General features: G+C 40.5%; 1 protein-coding gene across 3 annotated transcripts in view; it reads right to left on the bottom strand.

Annotated features, from left to right (window-relative positions):
- Window positions 1-279: 279 nt before the first annotated feature.
- The window catches only part of MYZAP (myocardial zonula adherens protein), a 118,356-nt gene continuing 96,097 nt past the window's right edge, over window positions 280-22,538 (bottom strand). For 2 of the 3 annotated variants that reach the window (XM_081228752.1, XM_081228753.1), the window contains 2 exons: window positions 18,702-18,802; window positions 280-1,229 (listed from right to left, as the gene is read on the bottom strand). In XM_081228752.1, coding sequence (XP_081084878.1) covers window positions 1,133-1,229; window positions 18,702-18,802 — 198 coding nt within the window. In that variant the 3' untranslated portion in view covers window positions 280-1,132. Of the gene's footprint in view, window positions 1,230-3,608; window positions 11,161-18,701; window positions 18,803-22,538 lie in introns of those variants that run through there. The other variant, XM_081228754.1, reaches the window with a different exon arrangement.

The raw sequence follows: 22,538 nt of genomic DNA, 5'->3' as shown, positions 1-22,538 counted from the left end.
ATAAACATGAATGCATCTTAGTGTTTCTAGAAGGTAGGTTAACTAGATAAATTTCAGGGTTTAAAGACACACACACACACACACACACACACACACACACACACACACACACACACACACACACACACACACACACACACACACACAGCTTCTCTTGATGGTTTATAAATGATTCTAAGGACTGTACTGATTGAAAGATTATGGTGCCCTGACTTGGACAGTCCAAAACCCGATTCTGTTCTCTACCCCTTCTACACAGTCATGGATGACACACAATGATAGCATCAGTAGAACAAAATATATGGCATTTATTAAACATGTGACATAGGTTATAATATCAAGGTAGAGCATGCATGAACAAATCACTCATTCCTTCAGCAAAAACACCAATTGATATTGAAAACATTAAGTGGTTAAATTTCCACAACACACAAAATTCTCTTTCAGTTAAAGTGAGAAAGAAAGAAAAAATAAATCACAGGTTGAATAAATACAGTGATTTCAGCTGGCCCCATAAAGGAATAAGGCACAAAGTAAACCAAGGGGTTAGCACGTCAGAATGAAGCGTGTCTGCCCACACGAGGACCAGCTGCAGCCGAGGCTCCCACACCCCTGCACAGGTCCTCGGCACCCGCCCCTTCCTTCCCAGGGTCACATTTCCCCATGTGCCTGCACTCCTGCGGACAGGCTTCCCTGTAACAGAGAAACACCGCCTCTAATACTTCTACGGGTAAATAAAACCTTCATGCTGTAACAAATGATCCTGGCAATAAGTAACATGAAATTTCAAGTTAATGCCTTGTTTCCTCCCAGCCGAAGTCTAGTAAAACAGAAAATAGTGAGGGAATTCTCCTGATAGGACTCAGTGTCCGCATGGAAAGCTAATGACGGCCCAGTACAGCAGGGTACATACACTGGTTGGGTGTTTGAAATATGACTTGAAACTTCTCTCTCCTGCCTTCCCCCTCCCCCTCCACTTTCCTTCATGTTTAAGAAGTGGATCAGAACCTCAGCAGTTTCCACTGCAGCTTAAACAGTGTATAGGACGAAGCAACAGTCACCCTTTCCAGACTTCACGCCACAGGGTTCCAGGGCCTTTGTCCATCAGTGAAAAGTGCACGTCTCCAAGTGCTTAAGTCAGAGTTTTCTTCATGGTTAACTCCAGGACTCGTGTGTATGGGGTATAATTCCTGGAAGGCACTGCGATCTCACGAGTCCTACCTGTTTGGCTGAGAAATGAGAAAACGCAGTCGGGAATATGAAACAAAACTTACGTGGTAAGATAACTCTAGGAAATCCTTTTCAACACTTAAAAATAGACTGTAGTAATGTAGTTGAATATTTCATTTAAATATTATGAGGGAGAGAAAACCGTAATTCAGAAAGAGTCATGTACCACAATGTTCATTGCAGCTCTATTTACAATAGCCAGGACATAGAAGCAACCTAAGTGTCCACTGACAGATGAATGGATAAAGAAGGTGTGGCACATATATACAGTGGAATATTACTCAGCCATAAAAAGAAACAAAATTGAGTTATTTGTAGTGAGGTGGATAGACCTAGAGTCTGTCATACAGAGTGAAGTAAGTCAGAAAAACAAATACTGTATGCTAACATATATATATATAGAATCTAAAAAAAAAAAAGATTCTGAAGAACCTAGAGGCAGGACAGGAATAAAAACTCAAATGTAGAGAATGGACTTGACACGGGGAGGGGGAAAGGTAAGCTGGGATGAAGTGAGAGAGTGGCATGGACATATATACACTACCAAATGTAAAACAGATAGCTAGTGGGAAGCAGCTGCATAGCACAGGGAGATCAGCTCGGTGCTTTGTGACCACCTAGAGGGGTGGGATAAGGAGGGTGGGAGGGAGACGCAAGAGGGAGGCGATATGGGGATATATGTATATATGTAGCTGATTCACTTTGTTATAAAGCAGAAACTAACACACCATTGTAAAGCAGTTATACTCCAATAAAAAAAAAAGTACATTAGTGGTTGCCAGGGCCTAGGAGAAGGGGGGGATGGAGTTTGACTGCTAAGGGGTACAGGGTTTCTTTTTGGGGTGAGGGAAATTTTCTAAAATTAGATAAGTGGTGCGGGTTGCACAACTTTGTAAATATACTAAAAACTATTGAATTGCACATTTTAAAAGGATGAACTCTATGCTATGTGAATTACATCTCAGTAAAACTTATTTAAAAAAGAAGAATAGGGCCTCCCTGGTGGCGCAGTGGTTGAGAGTCCGCCTGCCGATGCAGGGGATACGGGTTCGTGCCCCGGTCTGGGAGGATCCCATATGCCGCGGAGCGGCTGGGCCCGTGAGCCATGGCCGCTGGGCCTGCGCATCCGGAGCCTGTGCTCCGCAACGGGAGAGGCCACAAGAGTGAGAGGCCCGCATACCGCAAAAAGAAAAAAAAAAAAAAAAAAAAAAAAAAGAAGAATATGAGGGACCATTATTTTTAGCAATTTCTTTAAAAAGTTTTATTGGAGTGTAGTTGATTTGCAATGTTGTGTTAGTTTCAGGTGTACAGCAGAGTGATTCAGTTATACATATATTAATTCTTTTTCAGATTCTTTTCTCATATAGGTTATCACAGAATATTGAGTACAGTTCCCTGGGCTATACAGTAGGTCCTTGTTGGTTATTTATCTTATATATAGTAGTGTATGTATGTTAATCCCAAGTTCCTGATTTATCCCTCCTGCCCACATTTCCCCTTTGATAACCATAAGTTTTCAGTATCTGTAAGTCTGTTTCTGTTTTGTAAATAAGTTCATCTGTATCATTTTCAAAAACTAGATTCCACATGAGTCATACCATATGATATTTGTCTTTCTCACTTAGTGTGATAATCTCTAGGTTCATCCATGTTGCTGCAAATGGCATTATTTCGTTCTTTTTTATGGCTGAGTAATATTCCATTGTATATATGTACCACATCTTCTTTATCCATTCCTCTGTCAATGGACATTTAGGTTGCTTCCATGTCTAGGCTGTTGTAAATAGTGCTGTAATGAACACCGGAGTGCATGAATATTTTCTAATTGTCGCTTTCTCCAGATATATGCCAAGGAGTGGGATTGCTGGATCATATGGTAGTTCTATTTTTAGTTTTTTAAGGAACCTCCATACTGTTCTCCATAGTGGTTGTACCAATTTACATTCCCACCAACAGTGTAGGAGGGTTCCCTTTTCTCCACACCCTCTCCAGCACTTACTGTTTGTAGACTTTCTGATGATGGCCATTCTGACCGGTGGTAGGTGATACCTCACTGTAGTTTTGATTTGCATATCTCTGATAATTAGTGATGTTGAGCATCTTTTCATGTGCTTTTTGGCCATCTGTATGTCTCCTTTGGAGAAATGTCTATTTAGGTCTTCTGCCCATTTTTGGATTGGGTTGTCTGGTTTTTGTTGTTTTTTGACATAGAGCTGCATGAGCTGTTTGTATATTTTGGAAATTAATCCCTTGTCAGTCACTTTGTTTGCAAATATTTTCTCCCATTTTGTGGGTTGTCTTTTCGTTTCATTTATGGTTTCCTTTGCTGTGCAGAAGCTTTTAAATTTAATTCAGTCTCATTTGTTTATTTTTGTGTGTTTTTTTAATTTTATTTTTTTATTGAAGTATAGTTGATTTACAATATGGTGCCAATCTCTGCTGTACAGCAAAAGTGGCTCAGTTATACACATACAGGCATTCTTTTTTTATATTCTTTTCCATTATGGTTTATCATAGGAGATCGGATATAGTTCCCTGTGTTATATACATTAGGACTTTGTTTATCCATCCCTATCTATAATAGTTTACATCTGCTAATCCCAAACTCCCAGTCCTTTCCTCCCCCAACACCCTCCCCCTTGGCAACCGCAAGTCTGTTCTCTATGTCTGTGAATCTGTTTCTGTTTTGTAGATAGGTTCATTTGTGCCATATTTTAGATTTAGTGATATCATATGGTATTTGTCTTTCTCTTTCTGACTTACTTAACTTAGTATGATAATCTCTAGTTGCATCCATCTTGCTGCAAATGGCATTATTTCGTTCTTTTTTTATGGCTGAGTAGTACTCCATTGTATATGTGTACCACGTCTTCTCTATCCATTCATCTGTTCGTGGACATTAGGTTGTTTACATGTTTTGGCTGTTGTGAACAGTGCTGCTATGAACATAGGGGCGCGTGTATCTTTTTTTTTTTTTTAATTTTATTTATTTATTTATGGCTGTGTTGGGTCTTCGTTTCTGTGCAAGGGCTTTCTCTAGTTGCGGCAAGTGGGGGCCACTCCTCATCGCGGTGCGCGGGCCTCTCATTATCGCGGCCTCTCCTGTTGCGGAGCACAGGCTCCAGACACGCAGGCTCAGTAATTGTGGCTCACGGGGCCAGCCGCTCCGCGGCATGTGGGATCCTCCCAGACCAGGGCTCGAACCCATGTCCCCTGCATTGGCAGGCAGACTCTCAACCACTGCAGCACCAGGGAAGCCCGCATGTATCTTTTTGAATTACAGTTTTGTCCAGGTATATTCCCAGGAGTGGGACTGTTAGATCATATGGTAATTCTACTTTTAGTTTTCTGAGGAATCTCCGTACTGCCTTCCATAGTGGCTGTACCAACTTACATTCCCACCAGCAGTGTAGGAGGGTTCCCTTTTCTCCACATCCTCTCCAGCATTTATTTGTAGACTTTTTAATGATTGCCATTCTGACTGGTGTGAGTTGGTACCTCATTGTAGTTTTGATTTGCACTTCTCTAATAATTAGTGATGTTGAGCATCTTTTCATGTGTCTACTGGCCACCCGTACGTCTTCTTTGGAGAAATGTCTATTAAGGTCTTTGGCCCATTTTTCGATTGGGTTGTTTGTTTTTTTGTTGTTGAGTTGTATACGCTGTTTGTATATTTTGGAGACTAAGCCCTTGTCTATTGCATCATTTGCAAATATTTTCTTCCATTCTGTAGGTTGTCTTTTCATTTTTATATGGGTTCCTTTGCTGTGCAAAAGCTTCTAAGTTTGATACGGTCCCGTTTGTTTATTTTTATTTCTATTGCCTTGGGAGACTGACCTAAGAAAACATTGGTATGATTTATGTCAGAGAATAAATTCTAGAAGTTTTAGAAGTTTTATGGTGTCATGTTTTATGTTTAAGTCTTTAAGCCATTTTGAGTTTATTTCTTTGCATGGTGTGAGGGTGTGTTCTAACTTCATGGACTTACATGCAGCTCTCCAACTTTCCCAGCACCACATGTTAAAGAAACTTTTTCCTATTTTATATTCTTGCCTCCTTTGTTGAAGATTAATTGACTGTAGGTGTCTAGGTTTATTTCTGGGCTCTCTATTCTGTTCCATTGATCCATATGTCTGTTTTTGTACCAATACCACACTGTTTTGATTACTGCAGCTCTAGTATTGCTTGAAGTCTGGGAGAGGTATGCCTCCTTTTTTTTTTTTTTTTTTTTTTGCTCAGGATTGCTTTGGCAATTCTGGGTCTTTTATGGTTCCATATAAATTTTTGATTGTTCTAGTTCTGTGAAAAATGTCATGGGTATTTTGATAGGGATCACATTAAATCTGTAGATTGCTTTGGGTAGTATTGCCATTTTAACAATATTAATTCTTCCAATCCAAGAGTATGGGGTATCTTTCCATTTCTTTGGATCCTCTTTAATTTATTAATGTTTTATAATTGATAGCATGTAAGTCTTTCACCTCCTTGGTCAGGTTTATTCTGAAGTATTTTTTTTTGGTAGTATTTTAAAAGGTACTGTTTTTTACATTCCCTTTCTGATACTTCATTGTTAGTGTAAAGAAATGCAACTGATTTTTGGATGTTAATCTTGTATTTTGCTACTTTGCTTAATTCATTTATTAGATCTAGTGATTTTTGTGTGGAGTCCTTAGGGTTTTCTATATATAGTATCATGTCATCTGCAAACAGTGACAATTTCACCTCTTCTAATTTGGATACCTTTTTTTTTTCTTGTCTGATTGCTGTGGCTAGGACTTCCAATACTATGTTGAATAGAAGTGGTGAGAGTGGGCATCCTTGTCTTGTTCCTGAATTTAGTAGGAAGGCTTTTAGCTTTTCACTGTTGAGTATTATATTGGCTGTGGGTTTGTCATAAATGGCTTTTATTATGTTGAGATATATGTTCCCTAGGAGGTGGATCCAAAAACTTTTTGCTGCGATTTATGTTCAAAGAGTGTTGCCTATGTTTTCCTCTAACAGTTTTATAGTGTCTGGCCTTACATTTAGGTCTTTGATCCATTTTGAGTTTATTTTTGTGTATGGTGTTAAAGAATGATCTAATTTCATTCCTTCACATGTAGCTGTCCAGTTCTCCCAGCACCACTTATTGAATCCATTGTATATTCTTGCCTCCTTTGTCATAGATTGACCATACGTGCGTGGGTTTATTTCTGGGCTTTCTGTCCTGTTCCATTGATCTATATTTCTGTTTTTGCACCAGTACCATACTGTTTTGATTACTGTAGCTTTGCAGTATAGTCCGAAGTCAAGGATCCTGATTCCTCCAGCTCCATTTTTCTTTCTCAGGATTGCTTTGGCTATTTGGAGTCTTTTGTATATCCATGCAAATTTAAAATTTTTTTGATCTAGCTGTGTGAAAAATGCCATTGGTAATTTGATAGGGATGGCATTGAATCTGTAGGTTGCTTTGGGTAGTATAGTCATTTTCATAATATCAATTCTTCCAATCCAACAACATGGTATATCTTATGTGTTTGTGTCATCTTCTGTTTCTTTCATCAGAATCTTACAGTTTTAAGAGTACAGGTCTTTGGTCTCCTTAGGCAGGTTTATTTCATTTTTTTTTTCTTTTTTGATACGATGGTAAATGAGATTGTTTCCTTAACACATTTTTGACTGGAGGCGTATTACGGCCACAGGTGTTAGTTTCTACAAAAATCCCCTGGTCAATAATGTGTTAAATTCTCTTTTCCGATCTTTTGTTGTTAGTGTATAGGAATGCAAGAGATTTCTGTGTATTAATTTTGTATCCTGCAACTTTACCAGATTCATTGATGATCTCTAGTAGTTTTCTGGTGGCATCTTTAGGATTTTCTATATATAGTATCATGTCATCTGCAAACAGTGACAGTTTTACTTCTTTTCCAATTTGGATTCCTTTTATTTCTTTTTCTTCTCTGACTGCCATGGCTAGAACTTCCAAAACCATACTGAATAAAAGTGGCAAGAGTGGACATCCTTGCTTTGTTCCTGATCTCAGAGGGGACTTTGCACCATTGAGAATGATGTTAGCCCTGGGTTTGTCATATATGGCCTTTATTATGTTGAGGTAGGTTCCCTCTGTGCCCAGTTTCTGGAAAGTTTTTATCGTAAATGGGTGTTGAATTTTGTCAAAAGCTTTTTCTGCATCTATTGAAATGATCATATGGTTTTTATTCTTCATTTTGTTAATGTGGTGTATCACACTGATTGATTTGCGGATATTGAGGAATCCTTGCATCACTGGGATAAACCCCACTTGATGGTGTATGATCCTTTTAATGTGTTGTTGGATTCGGCTTACTAGTATTTTGTTGACAATTTTTGCATTTATGTTCATCAGTGATATTGGCCTATAATTTTCTTTTTTTGTCTGGTTTCAGTTTCAGGGTGATAGTGGCCTCATAGAATGAGCTTGGCAGTGTTCCTTCCTCTACAGTTTTATGGAAGAGTTTCAGAAGGATAGGTGTTAGCTCTTCTCTAAATATTTGATAGAATTCGCCTGTGAAGCCATAATTTCAGTACTTGTGACTAGTCTGTATTTTCTGTTTCTTCCTGGTTCAGTTTTGGAAGGTTGTATCTTTCTAAGAACTTGTCCATTTTTTCTAGGGTGTCCATTTTATTGGCATATAGCTGTTTGTAGTAGTCTCTTACGATCCTTTGTATGTCTCTTATGATCTCTTTGTATTCTTTCCATGGTGTCTGTTGTAACTTCTCCTTTTTCATTTCTAATTTTATTGATTTGAGCCCTCTCCCTTTTTTGCTTGATGACTCTGGCTAAAGGTTTATCAATTTTGTTTATCTTTTCAAAGAACCAGCTTTTAGTTTCATTGATCTTTTCTATTGTTTTCTTCATCTCCATTTATTTCTGCTCTGATCTTTATGATTTCTTTCCTTCTACTAACTTTGGGTTTTCTTTGTTCTTTCTGTAGTTGCTTTAGGTATAAGGTTAGGTTGTTTGAGATTTTTCTTATTTCCTAAGTTAAGAAGATTGTGTTGCTATAAACTTCCCTCTTAGAACCCCTTTTGTTGCATCCCATAGGTTTTGGGTAGTTGTGTTTTCATTGTACTTTGTCTGTAGGTATTTTTGATTTCTTCAGTGATCCATTGGTTGTTTAGTAACATTGTTTAGCCTTCATGTGTTTGTGTTTTTTATGTTTTTTTCCCTGTAGTTTATTTCTAATCTCATAGAGTTGTGGTTGGAAGAGATACGTGATATGATTTCATTTTCTTAAATTTACTGAGGCTTGCTTTGTGGCCCAGCATGTGATCAGTCCCAGAGAATGTTCCATGTCCACTTAAGAAAGTGTATTCTGCTGCTTTTGGATGGATGTCCTATAAATATCAATTAAGTCTATCTGGTCTGTTGTGTCATTTAAAGCTTGTGTTTCCTTATTGATTTTCTGTCTGGATGATCTGTCCACTGATGAAAGTTGGGTGTTAAAGTCCCCCACTATTATTGTGGTACTGTCGATTTCTCCTTTTATGGCTGTATTTCCCTTATATATTGAGGTTCTTGCCTTATATATTGAGGTGCTCCTGTGTTGGGTGCATATATATTTATAATTATGTCTTCCTCTTGGATTGGTCCCTTGATCATTATGGCCTTCCCCCAGAGCTCCTGTAGGTGGTGCCCTGTTGCCTGGGAGTGCTGACAGGGAAAGAAGCTCTTATGGTGGTCCCACCCTCTCCCCATGTGTCCCCCAATAATGGCACTTTGCCTCTCTGGCAGGCCCAGGCTTCTTCCAAATACACCCTCAGTTGCCACAGTCCAGCCTCTTCAGGCTGTTTCTACACAGCCATCCCTGGTCCTCTCCCTGGGTCTGACCTCCAGAGCCTGAGCTATAGCACCCAGCCCCTGCCCACACTGACAGACGAGTGTCTCAGGCTGGGGAGCACAGGGTGGCAGCGCCAACCTTCTGTGCTGGTTACTCTCTCTTTTGCCTCCCACAAACCGGTTACTGTGCTCTCCTCCTAGGCTCTGAAGCTCCCCCTCCATCCAGGCTGGTCTCCCTGCTGTGAGGAACAGGTGTGGGAACCTTTCCTTCTTCACAGCTGCCTCCCTGGATGCAGGCCCCATCCCAATGCCTTCTTTTTCTTTTTCCTATTGTCCTACTTGGTTATGTGGAGGTTTTCTTGCCCCTTCAGAAGTCTGAGGTCTTCTTTCATTATTTAGTAGATGTTTGTGACTCGTTCCACTTGTAGATGTATTTATAATGTTTTTGTGGGAGAAGGTGAGTTCCACGTCCTACTCCTCCACCATCTTGATCCCCGTACCTGGAGCCAGCCATTATTTTTAGCAACTTTTAAAGGTTATACTAGGTAGCCATGATTCAGAAAAATAAAAAAAGTATGCATTCAAGGAACTCACAATTAGGCAGGAAAGATATGTATTTAAATAGTTGCAATGTGTTAGGTAATACATAAAGACATAAAAAGCTATACTGGATACTCTGCATTTGCCTGTTCAGATCCATCCCCCCTTCTCCACCCCACCATATGCCCTGGGAAGCTTACCTGAAGGTCAGCATCAGTGGGTTCCCTCAGCCTTTACCTTCCAGTTGGTTTGGACCAATTGGGAGATCAAGGGATGAGAGAATGGAGGACAGGGAGGCCAGGACATCTGTTCCCTCTGCTCAGTCTGCAGCTTGGTAGTTGGCTACATTCCTCTAGCAAAGGCCATGCTCCAGCTTACCCCTTCATCTCTTCTACCAGCTTTCTCTCCCCACCTCTTTAGGCCCAGGCTGGAAATAGCTCCAGAGCAAGCCAGTGTCCATTTTTTATTTCCCTAAAAGCTGCCCTCAAATTTTTACACAGTCCCTTCATTTAAGCCTCTTCTGTTTCCCTTTCTGCCAGGACCCTGAGCAATACAAGAGTGAACATATTATGAGCAAAGTGATGGTAGAACAAGTTAGCTTCACTGGGAGGAAATTGGCCCAGGGAAGGTGACTCCTGAAGGATGCCTAGGCATTCCTCAAGTGGGTGAGGAGGAGATGGGAATTCCAGGCAGATGGACAGTACAGGCAAAGGCAAAGAAGGGTGAACACAGAGGCCATGGTGTGGAAAGGAGACACGCTTGGCAGGACTGGAGCAAGAGTTCATGATGAAGTGGCAGAAGATGAGGTCGGGGTGGGGAAGCAGGGCCCTGTGTGCCCTGCTAAGGGGTTCAGAAGGGGACAGCGAGCCACTAAAGGTTTTTACGGAGGGGCAGGATATGCTTCTATTTTTAATCTAGCAAGATCCCTTGGCACCGCTGAGGGTTGGTTGATTGCAGAGGCGTTAGTCTGGAAGCAGGAGGTTAATTAGGAGAGTTTTGCTATTTAGGAGGTGAGAGAGACCATGAGAACTCAAACTCTGAAAGTAGCACTGTAGGTGAAGTAGCACGGAAAGGTTGAGCTGATATTTGGGAGGCAGAATTAATGGGATTTGGTGACTAAGATGGAGAAAATATCCCATTTCTTTTTCTGCCTAGACACATAACTACCTTTCCCAGCCTCCCTTGCAGTTTGGTAGGCCACATGACTATAATGGGCAGAAATGATTTATATTACTTTCAGGTTCAGCCCATATCCATTTTGCAGTCACAGATATTTTCCTAAAAGGACAATCGGAGCATATTACTGTTCTCTTTTTTTTTAAATAAATTTATTTTTTATTTTTGGCTGCATTGGGTCTTCATTGCTGCACGCAGGCCTTCTCTAGCTGTGGTGAGCGGGGGCTACTCTTCGTTGCAGTGCACGGGCTTCTCACTGCGGTGGCTTCTCTTGTGGAGCATGGGCTCTAGGCGCGTGGGCTTCAGTAGTTGTGGCTCATGGGCTCTAGAGCACAGGCGCAGTAGTTGTGGCACACAGGTTTAGTTGCTCCGCGGCACATGGGATCTTCCCGGACCAGGGCTCGAACCCGTGTCCCCTGCATTGGCAGGCAGATTCTTAACCACTGTGCCACCAGGGAAGTCCATATTACTGTTCTTAAAACTCTTCAAAGTCTCCCCCTTGCTTCCTGGATGGAGTCTAAACTCCTCTGCAGGGTGTAAAGGCCTCCACTTTCTACTGTTATATCTCCTGCCTGGCCTTGCTAAGAAACACAGCTCTCATTTACACACTGCTTTACAGCTCTGCCATCCTCAGCTGTCCCCTCTGCCTTAAATGCTTCCCTCACCAAGTCGATCTGATGAATTCCTGCCTATATTCCAAGATTCAAACCAAACGTTGCCTCCTCTGTGACAGTCTCCCCAGTTCCCTGCAGCAGTGATAGAAACTATCATTCCTTTCTCCTCTGGGTGCTCTGTTTCCTTGAGTAGCACTGCTCAATTTTATGCTTACACAAGGTTCACTTTTGCTAAACTTTCTCATCAGTAATACCTCCCATTACCCTGCAGTGATTTTCAACTATGGTTGGGAGACAACTTCTTAATAGGGTGTATTAGAAGCTTGGGGGGAATGTTAAACTTCACGTGTCTCTCCCCAAGAGATTCAGTATTTCTTCCATGCTCTCCTCCCCTTGAAAATGACTGTCACAGAGGCTTGTGACACACTACTGAAAGCATCTCATTGCACCCACTGGTCTATATACATCCTCTGCTAGTTATAATTTCATGAAGCGTGAAAACCGTATCTTGCTTCTCTTCATGACCTCAGCAGCTCTCAGGCCAGGCACAGAACTATCACTACACAGATGGATGACATAGGGAACCAGAGGACGGATTTCAAGGAGTGAGTGGTCAGAGTGTCACCTTCACCTGGCACAGAGAGGAATCTGCAAGATTTGGCAATTCAGGGGTCTCCAGTGACCTGACCAGGTAATTTAGTGGAGTGCCAGGGGCAGGAGCCAGATGGCAATTTGTGCCAACTCCTGTGAAAATTCCACAGAACAGAAATAGTCTCTGGTGACAATATCCTAAAAGCCCATAAAATTCAGAAATATTTATAAAGATGAACCCTCTGGTTTCAAAAACAGGCTCTCATATCCCCCTTTCAAAAAGAAGTGAGGTATTTTATTTAGTTGATCACTAGGAAACAACAGGTTTTCAAGAACACAAATAATTTCAACCCCAGAATGAAAATTCAGCCATTTTCTTTAACACATTAAGGCTATTGTTAACCTTTTATTAATCCATAAAGGGGCAGTTCCCTTGGGGGAAACAATATAAAGCTTTGACAAAAAGCTACTTTGTGTTTTGGTTTTTACAACAGAAATATGAAAACGTAGGCATTTTAAAGCACTTACTATGCACTGGGCACTTACGACAACAAGGAATATTTTTCACTAAATTGTACCTATTAAGACAGACATAATTTATGAGTTCGCTGGAAACTGAGTTTCACTAAGGGGCAAGAGAAAGAAGTCTCTTTTTTTTTTTTTGGTGTTCAATATTTTGTTTTCCACTTTTCTCTTTAAATGAAGGCTAGCTGACCTAAAATTGCTCTCAATGGCTTTGATTAATATATATTGGACTTTTCAAATCAAACTCAAGTTTCTCTTTTAAATAGGTGTTTAAAAGCCCCTGAAATCATGGTTGAGTGCCTTCGCACCTCTTCCCTCTCTCCTTGCTTTCCAGAAATCTATGCAACACAAAGATGAGATGAAGGAGGGGGAGAATTTGAGAAGAAACTGGAGGCCGGGATGGGACTGAGTAGCTTAGAACACTGGTCTCCAGGAGGCTGGTGCAGTGGGAGTGGAGAGGTGTGAAGCAAGTCACGAAGGAAAAAGCCAGCCCCGTACGAGTGAGTGATTCCAGGACAAAGCAATTCGTGGCTCAAAGGTGACTGCAGAATACTGAGCTTAGGCAACAGGAGCAGTGGTGGCGGCATCAACAGAAATATGCAAACGTGGTCCCTACACTGGGCCATTTATGCCTGTATCTTAATCATCTCAGAAGTTTCAGGAGGAATTACTATCAAAATCTATCTTCCCATTCTTGGTAAGGAAATAGATTCAAAGGGGTTAGAGATTTGTCCAAAGCTATAGATCTAGCAAGAGGCAGATCCAGGACCCAGACCCAGGTCTAATTTCCAAGCCACTGCTCTTAACCACAACTAGAGGATCTGACTTTGATGGGAAAAAACGATGTATTCAGCTATGGATAGGGTGGGTATGAAGATCAAGTGGGGCCCAGCAGGCAGCCGGGAATGAGGACTTGTATGCAAGAGAGAGGTCTGAACAGCGCAGCCACAGGGAAGAAAGAGGTAACTCCATGAGACTGGATGCCATCTTTGCAGGAACGAGTGTTGCCAAGATAGAACCCTTAGGAGCACCCATGGTGGGGATCTGGGGGCAGAAAGAGGAGCCATCCAAGAAGATGGAGGACAGGCCAGGGAAGTAGGGAAAGAACCAGGAGAGGAGAGTCCCACAGGAAGCGGATATTCTTCTGCTTAGGAAGAACCATCAAATCTACAGAGAGATGGCTCCATTCAACAAATATTGATTGAGGGCCTGCCTGGTGTGAGGCCCTGCTCTAAGTCAGTCCCAGGAAGACTGCAGTTAGATGTAAATCCCTGCCCTCATGGAGCTTACATTCTAGTGAGGAGAGAGACAATAAACACTAAGAAGCAAAACGTAAGCAAGAATTGCCTCTTTCGAGTCCTTTCTCACTTGGTGTGGACCTTTCATTCATTCTGCCAGTGAATGTTTATTGAGCATCAGGAAAATGCTAGAGTAGGGGATGGGAGCCTAGGGTTCTTGTCCACAGGAGTGCACAGTGCTGGCAGGGAAAGTGGTCAGGGGAGGGGACAGGGTAATACAAGGGGCTTAATGGCTCTATAAGAAAAGGCTGATTTCAAATTTTTTCAGGAGCACATAAAAATAGAGCAGCTCTAATTGTAAGTCAAATGCTATTAGCAGTAGCATAGCATGTAAGACTTGCAGGTATACGGAGAAATGGGTTGTAGGTGCCATACTGCTTTACAGCAGTACTGGGCTTTGTGCCCAGTGCCTGGAACACACTGGGATGCCTCTGATGTCACAGCTGACAGAGACCTCATCAATCACTGGGGCTTCCAGAGTTTTACACAGTGTCCAGAGGGTTCCAAACGACTAATAGTTAAATTGAAGAGCTCGATACATACTGAAGCACTATCCACTTGATTAAGCTATCAATCCATTTAAGAAAATCACTTAACAGCCACCAAAATAAATAAGTTAATGTCATAGCACACTCAAATTTACTTATATTTGATACAGTGTCTGGAACAGGATAGAAAGCCCAGAAATAAACCCACACACCTATGGTCAACTAACCTATGAAAAGGAAGCAAGAATATATAGTGGAGAAAAAGACACTCTCTTCAGTAAGTGGTGCTGGGAAAACTGGACAGCTACATGTAAAAGAATGAAATTAGAACATTCTCTAACACCATACACAAAAATAAACCCAAAATGGATCAAAGACCTAAATGTAAGACCGGACACTATAAAACTCTTAGAGGAAAACACAGGCAGAACACTCTTTGACACAAATCATAAATCACAGCAATATCTTTTTGGATCTACCGCCTAGAGTAATGAAAATTTAAAAAACAAATGAGACCAAACTAAACTTAAAAGCTTCTGCACAGCAAAGGAAGCCATGAACAAAATGAAAAGACAACCCACAGAATGGGAGAAAATATTTGCAAACAAAGCAACAGACAAGGGATTAATCTCCAAAATATACAAACGGCTCATGCAACTCTATGTCAAAAAAAACAACCCAATCAAAAAATGAGAAGACCTAAATAGACATTTCTCCAAAGAAGACATACAGATGGCCAAAAAGCACATGAAAAGATCACTCATGTGATCACTAATTGTCAGAGAAATGCAAATCAAAACTACAATGACATTTCACACCAGTCAGAATGGCCATCATCAAAGTTTACGAACAATAAATGCTGAAGAGAGTGTGGAGGAAAGGAAATCCTCCTACATTGTGTTGGTGGGGATGTAAATTGGTACAACCACTATGGAAAACAGTATGGACGTTCCTTAAAAAACTAAAAATAGGGCTACCATATGACCCAGCAATCCCACTCCTGGGCATATATCTGGAGAAAACCATAATTCAAAAAGATATGTGCACCCCAATGTTCATTGCAGCACTATTTACAACAGCTAAGACATGGAAGCAACCTAAATGTCCATCAACAGAGGAATGGATAAAGAAGGTATGGTACATATATACAATGTAGTATTACTCAGCCATAAAAAAGAATGAAACTATGCCATTTGCAGCAACATGGATGGACCTAGAGATTTTCATACTAAGTGAAGTCAGAGAAAGACAAATATATGATATCACTCATGTGGAATCTAATTTTTAAAAATGATACAGATGAACTTATTTACAAAACAAACAGACTTACAGATATTGAAAACTTATGGTTACCAAAAGGGAAATGTGGGCAGAAGGGATAAATCAGGAGCTTGGGATTAACATACACACACTACCATATGTAAGACAGATAACCAACAAGGACCTGCTGTATAGCACAGGGTACTCTACTCAATATTATGTGATAACCTGTATGAGAAGAGAATCTGAAAAAGAATGAATATATGTATATATATATATATAACTGAATCACCTTGCTGTACACCTGAAATTAACACAACATTGTAAATCAGCTATACTCCAATAAAATTTTTAAAAAATACTTGTTCCAGTGTCTTACATGTAAAATCAGAGTTTTGATTTGGATAATAGGGATACTAGCTATTATTTATTAAGTTCCTAACTTCGGTCCAGTTACCATGCTAAATGCGTTATATACATGTTTTCATTTAATCCTCTTCACAACCCTATAAGATTTGATATTGTCATCTTCATTCCCATTTTAAGGATGAAATCACAGAGGTTTAAGAGAGACTGAGTAACTTGCCCAGCAGCTGACTGGGCAGGGAACCACAGCCTGAGCCTTCCCAACTGGACTGCACTGCCAAGTTCTCTGCAGGAGAACAGGGAGCAAGAACAAAACTCATCTGCATAACTGAGGCTTAATTCATTACTTTTCTCGAGCCTGTTTTTAAAATATTCTGGAAAACACCGTGGAATCTTTTTATTAGTTAGTTGCAAGTCTGAAGTCCAAGTGAGAACCAGGAATTGTATTAGAACAGACGTGACACAATTTAGCAGCTCTCTATTGAATATTTTAAAACTACAGATGTACCATACCAGGACTCCAAAGGTATGGTTCAAATCCTGGCTGTGTGGCTTCTAGTGAATCCCTTTATCTCTCTGGGCCTCGATTTTGGTGTCTATAAAACAGGGAGATTAAACTAGATTGGGGGGTTCTAATTTGATTTTGACCAGAGAGCTCTTTTATTCAAGCAAAATCTTACTTGGAATCTAACATAAAACACACTAAAAGTTGAGTTTGTCAGGTTGTTTTTTTTTGAGGGGGGACGGTCCCCACAGGCCAGCTCCTTGCTCACCTCCTCACCCCTGGAGGCCCCTCCCAGAGCCCTAGCACAGAGCACGCAGTTCCAAAAAGCACAGGTGGAAAACCACTGCCCTGAATCACCTCTCAAGATGCTGTGCTCCTTGCCACCCAGACGTGCACAGCGTCTGTCACATAGTAGGCACTTCATAAATATTTGTGAGGAAACGAATGAAATATTACTCTGTCTTTTCGGAAATGTGGAGACGTAGTTTTCATTTCCTCTGCTGATTGACCCAGGTAGTTAAAGTGCTAAGATGGATCCTGGGGGAAACCAAGTGTTACATTTATGGAAAAGCTGCTTTTAGATACTAAAGTGGCTTCCAAGTTCAGCATGGCCATAAGTTAAGGGTCTGTCAGCACTTCCATTATGAAAACCGCTTTGTGGTTTCATAACTTAGCCGTAAAAGTTTGCTTCAGGCTATCCCTCGGCATACAAATCGAAAACCTTGCTTTAAGCCAAAATGTGGGAATTAGAAAACAAACAATTTATTGGTTTCAGACATAGTTTTGTACCCGTCTTAACCAAATAAGATTTATTATGTGGGCAATTAGAGTGAACTAAACCACTTGGTTCTTGAAGAATAAAAAAGGAGGAAAATAGCCAAACTATTTATATTTTAAAAGTTGTGCCTGGACATGATCAATCATTCTTTTGGGTCCTATTTTTATCAATTACTTTGTCCCCTGCATTGATGAGACCTGGAGTCTATTTACACATTCTTTTTCCTTCTTCTTTTAAATAAACATTTTCTGTTAATGACATCAGAATGATAAAATAGCCTTGTTTTTACCAAAAAGCAAGCAACATAAATGAGAATAATGTCAAAAAAAAAAAAAGCTTAATCCTGCTTTTGGTAAATACTTTGAGAATGGCAAGTGGCTCATTTTAATGAACAAAAATGACATCAGTAATGAATAAAATAGGAAAGGAGATGAGACATTGTTCCTCAATGTTAGAGCTGGTTAGAGCTGAGAAGTCACCTGTCAACTGACTTAACAGATTGGGAAACAGGCCTCAGCAAAGAGAGACCAGCCTAAACACATCCTGCGACTACTAACCTCAAGGATGAGAACCAGGTCTTCTACAGTCCAGTCTGGCGATCAGCTTATCCCTGTTTCCCACCCATGTAACCATTCAAGGCCCGGAGCCTACATTTTTCTGACCTACTAATATCTAACATGACACACACAAATGCCCCTAGTCACATAAAAATACACCTTCCTACGTACAGTGTATGAGGCACTTTGTGACTTTGGTTACCTCAATCACAAGCTATGTACCATCAGTGTCCTTGTTATAAACTTGTTTTCTGTCCTCTTTGGGCCAAGCACAGTTTTGAGCACCTAGAGACAGTGGGTTGGTTACTGGGTCTCGCTGATTTGACTATGGAGAGACCCAGGTAGTGGGCTTGTGAGCAGCTTAATAACACATGGCTCAGTCCTCTAGCTCAGAAATGTAACTGAACAAACCAGGTTATAGTTACTGTTTATCTGCTCATGACTGAAGCGGATCATGTATTTCTGAATCTGGTCCAATGCCTGACAACACTCTGTTACAGTACTGGGGAACAGACAGATTTTGTTCAAGGTTTAGAGTCTCCCTCCTCTGTTAACTAAAGCACACCATTGAAAATGTCTGCCTGCATGTCTGCCTTCTCTTGCAGACTGCACTCTGGGGCAGGAACCCAATCTCATTCCTCTCTCTATCATCACTGTCTGGCACAGGGAAGGTACTCAACAGATATTTGTTGAATGAACAAATGAATGAATAAATGAAGGACCAAATGCATGCATTCACTGATAGGGTCCATCTCTCTCTGAAGTGGCTTCCCCAGGTCTCTCCTTCTCCACCCCTTGTGCCCTGCACAATCTCCCCACTCTGCAGAAGCCAGTTGGACCCCTCAGCAGCCACGACTTTTCTTTGCAGAAGTACTTTTGAGAGAAAGAATGCAATTCTGGGAATAACAGCCCAGGAAAGTATTTTCTTAAGTCAAAGGGGAATTTGAGTTGGAAAACCAGGAAATTCTTAAATACCTGGGTAGAAGATCACAGCCCACTCCAACCTCTCTGGTTTCCACTTCAGTCTTGGGCTGGGTTTCTATTAAATAGTCCAACCTGCTTTGTAGTTCATTATTCTAGAGATGAGGAAAAAAATACTTCAGTAAAGCAATTACATTCCCCCACAAATATGTATGATACAACTTATATGTATTATCCGGATTTCCCCCTAGACACAGACATCTATCACAATGTATTTATTAAGCGCCTCTTACACAGTAGGAATTGAAGAAATACATTGATTGAATCCTTACAGATAGAGTGCATAGACATACATATGTATCCAATTTTACCTAAATGGAAACAAACAAAATATCCTACTCTGTACCATTATTTGCTGCTTTTCCCCACTCAACAATTTGTTGTGACTCTTTCCATGTTTATTAGTTTTCTTTTTATGCTAACAAATTATTTTAATGGATTCATAGCGTTCCATTGTATGGATCTACATTATTTATTTAACTAGTCTCTTATTGATGGCATTTAGCTATTTATCACTTTTTTTGCAATTATAAATAAGGTACAGCTCATGTTTTAATACTCCCTCATTAAACTATAAAATGAGTAAGTCTATTAATTTAGTGGGAAATACCTCTGTAACTTAATAATTAGTATTTCATAGGTGTGGAAAATTCAGAATCCCAAACATATAAAGTAGAACAAGTTCCTTGGGATTAAAATTAGCATTCTAAATAGTTTCTTTTCAGGCCAGAGCCAAACATTACATAGGTTGATGATTAGATGCCCAGGAATTGGAAATTTGCCCTGTGGGGAAATGAAGGACAAGGGAGCAAGAGTGTTGAGGGTTTTGAAATGAAAATAGATGAAGTGTTGGACTTCCCTCGTGGCACAGTGGTTAAGAATCTGCCTGCCAATGCAGGCGACACGGGTTTGAGCCCTGGTCCGGGAAGGTCCCACATGCCACGGAGCAACTAAGCCCGTGCACCACAACTACTGAGCCTGTGCTCTAGAGCCTGCATGCCACAACTACTGAAGCCCACATGCCTAGAGCCCGTGCTCCGCAACAAGAGAAGCCACCGCAATGAGAAGCCCAGAGAGTAGCCCCCGCTCGCTGCGACTAGAGAAAAGCCCGCGTGCAGCAACAAAGACCCAATGCAACCAAAAGTTAATTAATTAAATTTTAAAAAAATAGATGAAGTGCTGGTGCTTAAAATCCAAAGGCCAAAAAGGCACATTTAAAAAAATTCAGCGATTTTTGGATTTTTTAAAGTTATTCTATATATTTTCTGTAATACTAGACTAAATTTTCATGAGGCAGTGACCGTAACTGTCTTTCTGGCTGTATTATCAGAGCATGCATGGTATGTAGGAGATGCAAGATAAATATTTATTGAATAAATGTATATATGCTTTTAAAATGAGCATTTGCATAACTAGAAACAAAGCATTTGTCTTTTTAATTTGGAGCTGAAGCTAAGGCACTGTATTCTAAGACACTAGACAACACGTGAAAGTTGAAAAGTTCTTTGGAAACAGAAGCTCTTTTGTTTTGAAAGAGCTCCTGCTCTGAATGTCTGATACCAAGGTGCAAAGCAGCAGCTCTGGTACAAACTCACGTTCTGCAGGATGTAAAAGTCTAGGAATCCCTTCCGATAAATGGGAAACAGTATAAAGGAAGAGAATGCATTCCAGGTTCCCTAGCAGCTGACAAGCCATGACAGATCTATGGGCTCTGCATCTATCACCTGGTGCTCAGTATGGGAGAATGGTGCTGGCTAACTGCCACGGGTTCATCACCATTTACACACACACACACACACACACACAGATTCACTGAAAATATTTGAACTCTTTCATTCATATGGAAAGAGAAAGGCAGAAGAGGCCTGCCCATTAACAAGCTTCAGCAATCCTACTGTTTTATCCTTTCTTAAGGTAGACTTTAATCCTGAGGATTTCTTAAAATGCTGGGCTGAGTTCCTATAGTTAGGGGGCATAAAAGACAAGGTTAGCAAACATGCCCCAACTGGTATACAGTGAATAGTGGACTGGTAGCCCCAATTCCTTTGTTCTATTCCAGAGGAACTCTGTGTATGCATCAGCTATCCACTGAAGCACTGATACAAAAACTTATACTCTTAAAAATGTAATACTATCAGTTAAAAGAAAAAAACCCTGAGTATGTATCAGGTAGTATGTAAAATCAGGTAGGGGGAGGATGTTGGCAGTTAAAGAAATAGGTCATGATTTGCAACCTTTGAGGAGCTCAGTCTTTTGCAGGTAGAGACACCTAAGCAGAAAATCACAGAACAAAGTCACAAGTCCCATGCCAGAGGGACCTAGAGAATATTATGGGGTGATTCAGAGGGGATGCCTAACTCAAAATGGGGAAAAGGACTGAATTGTCTGTGAAGATTTCCTGGAATTATGCAAGGGGAAGAGAGTAAGGGAAACAAAAGGGATAAGTATTCCAGAATTATGGAAACATACCAGATTGAGAACAGGCACCTGACTGCAGTATACAGGAGGGCAGGAGTTGGTTATAAAGGACTATGTATGCCATTACCAAGACTCTACACCCAATCCTGTAAGACCAAGGTCAAGATTTTATTTCAAACACTCGGGCTCTGAGTGGAAGTTATATTGGAAGGAAATAAAACTATAGGCAAGGAAGATCAATCAAGGAGGTGATTGCAATTTTCCAGGTAGAGTGAGAGCTGTACTTCTAGTATATAGGAGTAAGCACTTAATGAATAGATCCTCCTTCAAAGAACAGCTATCAACCTTGGACAAAAGATAACTGCTGAGGTCTTTAAAGACTCAACAAGGATGGGCAAGTTTTAGAGGGGAGGTAAAGCTTGGAGCAAATGACAAGCACTGAATGGGTCCTCTGTGATTCATTTGTTTTTGTTTGCAGCTTTGCCCAAGGGCAGTACAGTCATGGTGCTGGCAGCACAGACACAGTAAAAATTCAATGGAAAAATCATCTTTCTGGTAGAAAACCACTAGGAGTCTACGGGATAGAAGAATAACCAGAGTTACCAAGAGTAAGGGGGAAGCCAAAAGGGAAGGGTCAGAGAAGACTGAAATTCTGAATTCTTTATATAAACTCAGTTCGAGTCTCTGGCAGACCCCTGAACCACGTATGTGTGGGGCAAAGTAAAAGAAGTATGCAGCCAAGGCTTAAAGAACTGAACTGAGATCTAAGCCATCACCCACTACATTATGGCAGGGTGCAATTGAGTCTAACCAGATTCTTTACCTTTTAAAACGATTACAAGCCTATTTTCCTTTACATCACTGATGAAGGAGTTAAAAAAAACCAGAAAGAAATAGAAAATATAAATAGAAAACAAATGGTAACTTCAGAACAGAAAAATACAATGCCTGAAATTTAAAAATCACTAGATTGACTTAAGGAAAGAATGGATATGACAAAGGAAGGAGTCAGTAGTAAACTTGAGGACACAGGGACACATTAATAGAAATCAATCAAAATAAGATAAAGAAAATGTTGAAAATAATAAATGGAACTTCATGGAACTGTGGGACAATTTCTAAAAGCCTAAAATAGAGATGCTGGAATCACAGAAGGAAAGAAGGGAGAAACTTGAGAAAAAAATATTCAAAGAAATAATGACTAGGAAAAAAGAAAGAAAGAAAAGCACTTATATCTCCAGATTCTTGGGCGGGGGGTGGGGAGAAAAGAAATAATGGCTGAAATTTTCCCATATTTGGTGAAATACATAAGTATACAAATTCAAGAATCTCAACAAACCCAGACAGAATAAATTCAAAGAGAAGCATACCTTGGCAAATCAGAGTCAAACTACCAAAAAACACAAAGAAAAA

This window comes from Mesoplodon bidens (genome assembly GCF_964165515.1).
Source record: "Mesoplodon bidens genome assembly, chromosome: 3".
Classification (NCBI taxonomy): Eukaryota; Metazoa; Chordata; class Mammalia; order Artiodactyla; family Ziphiidae; genus Mesoplodon; species Mesoplodon bidens.
The sequence above is the reverse complement of the archived record's forward strand: the minus strand, read 5'-3'. Positions and strand labels throughout refer to the sequence as shown.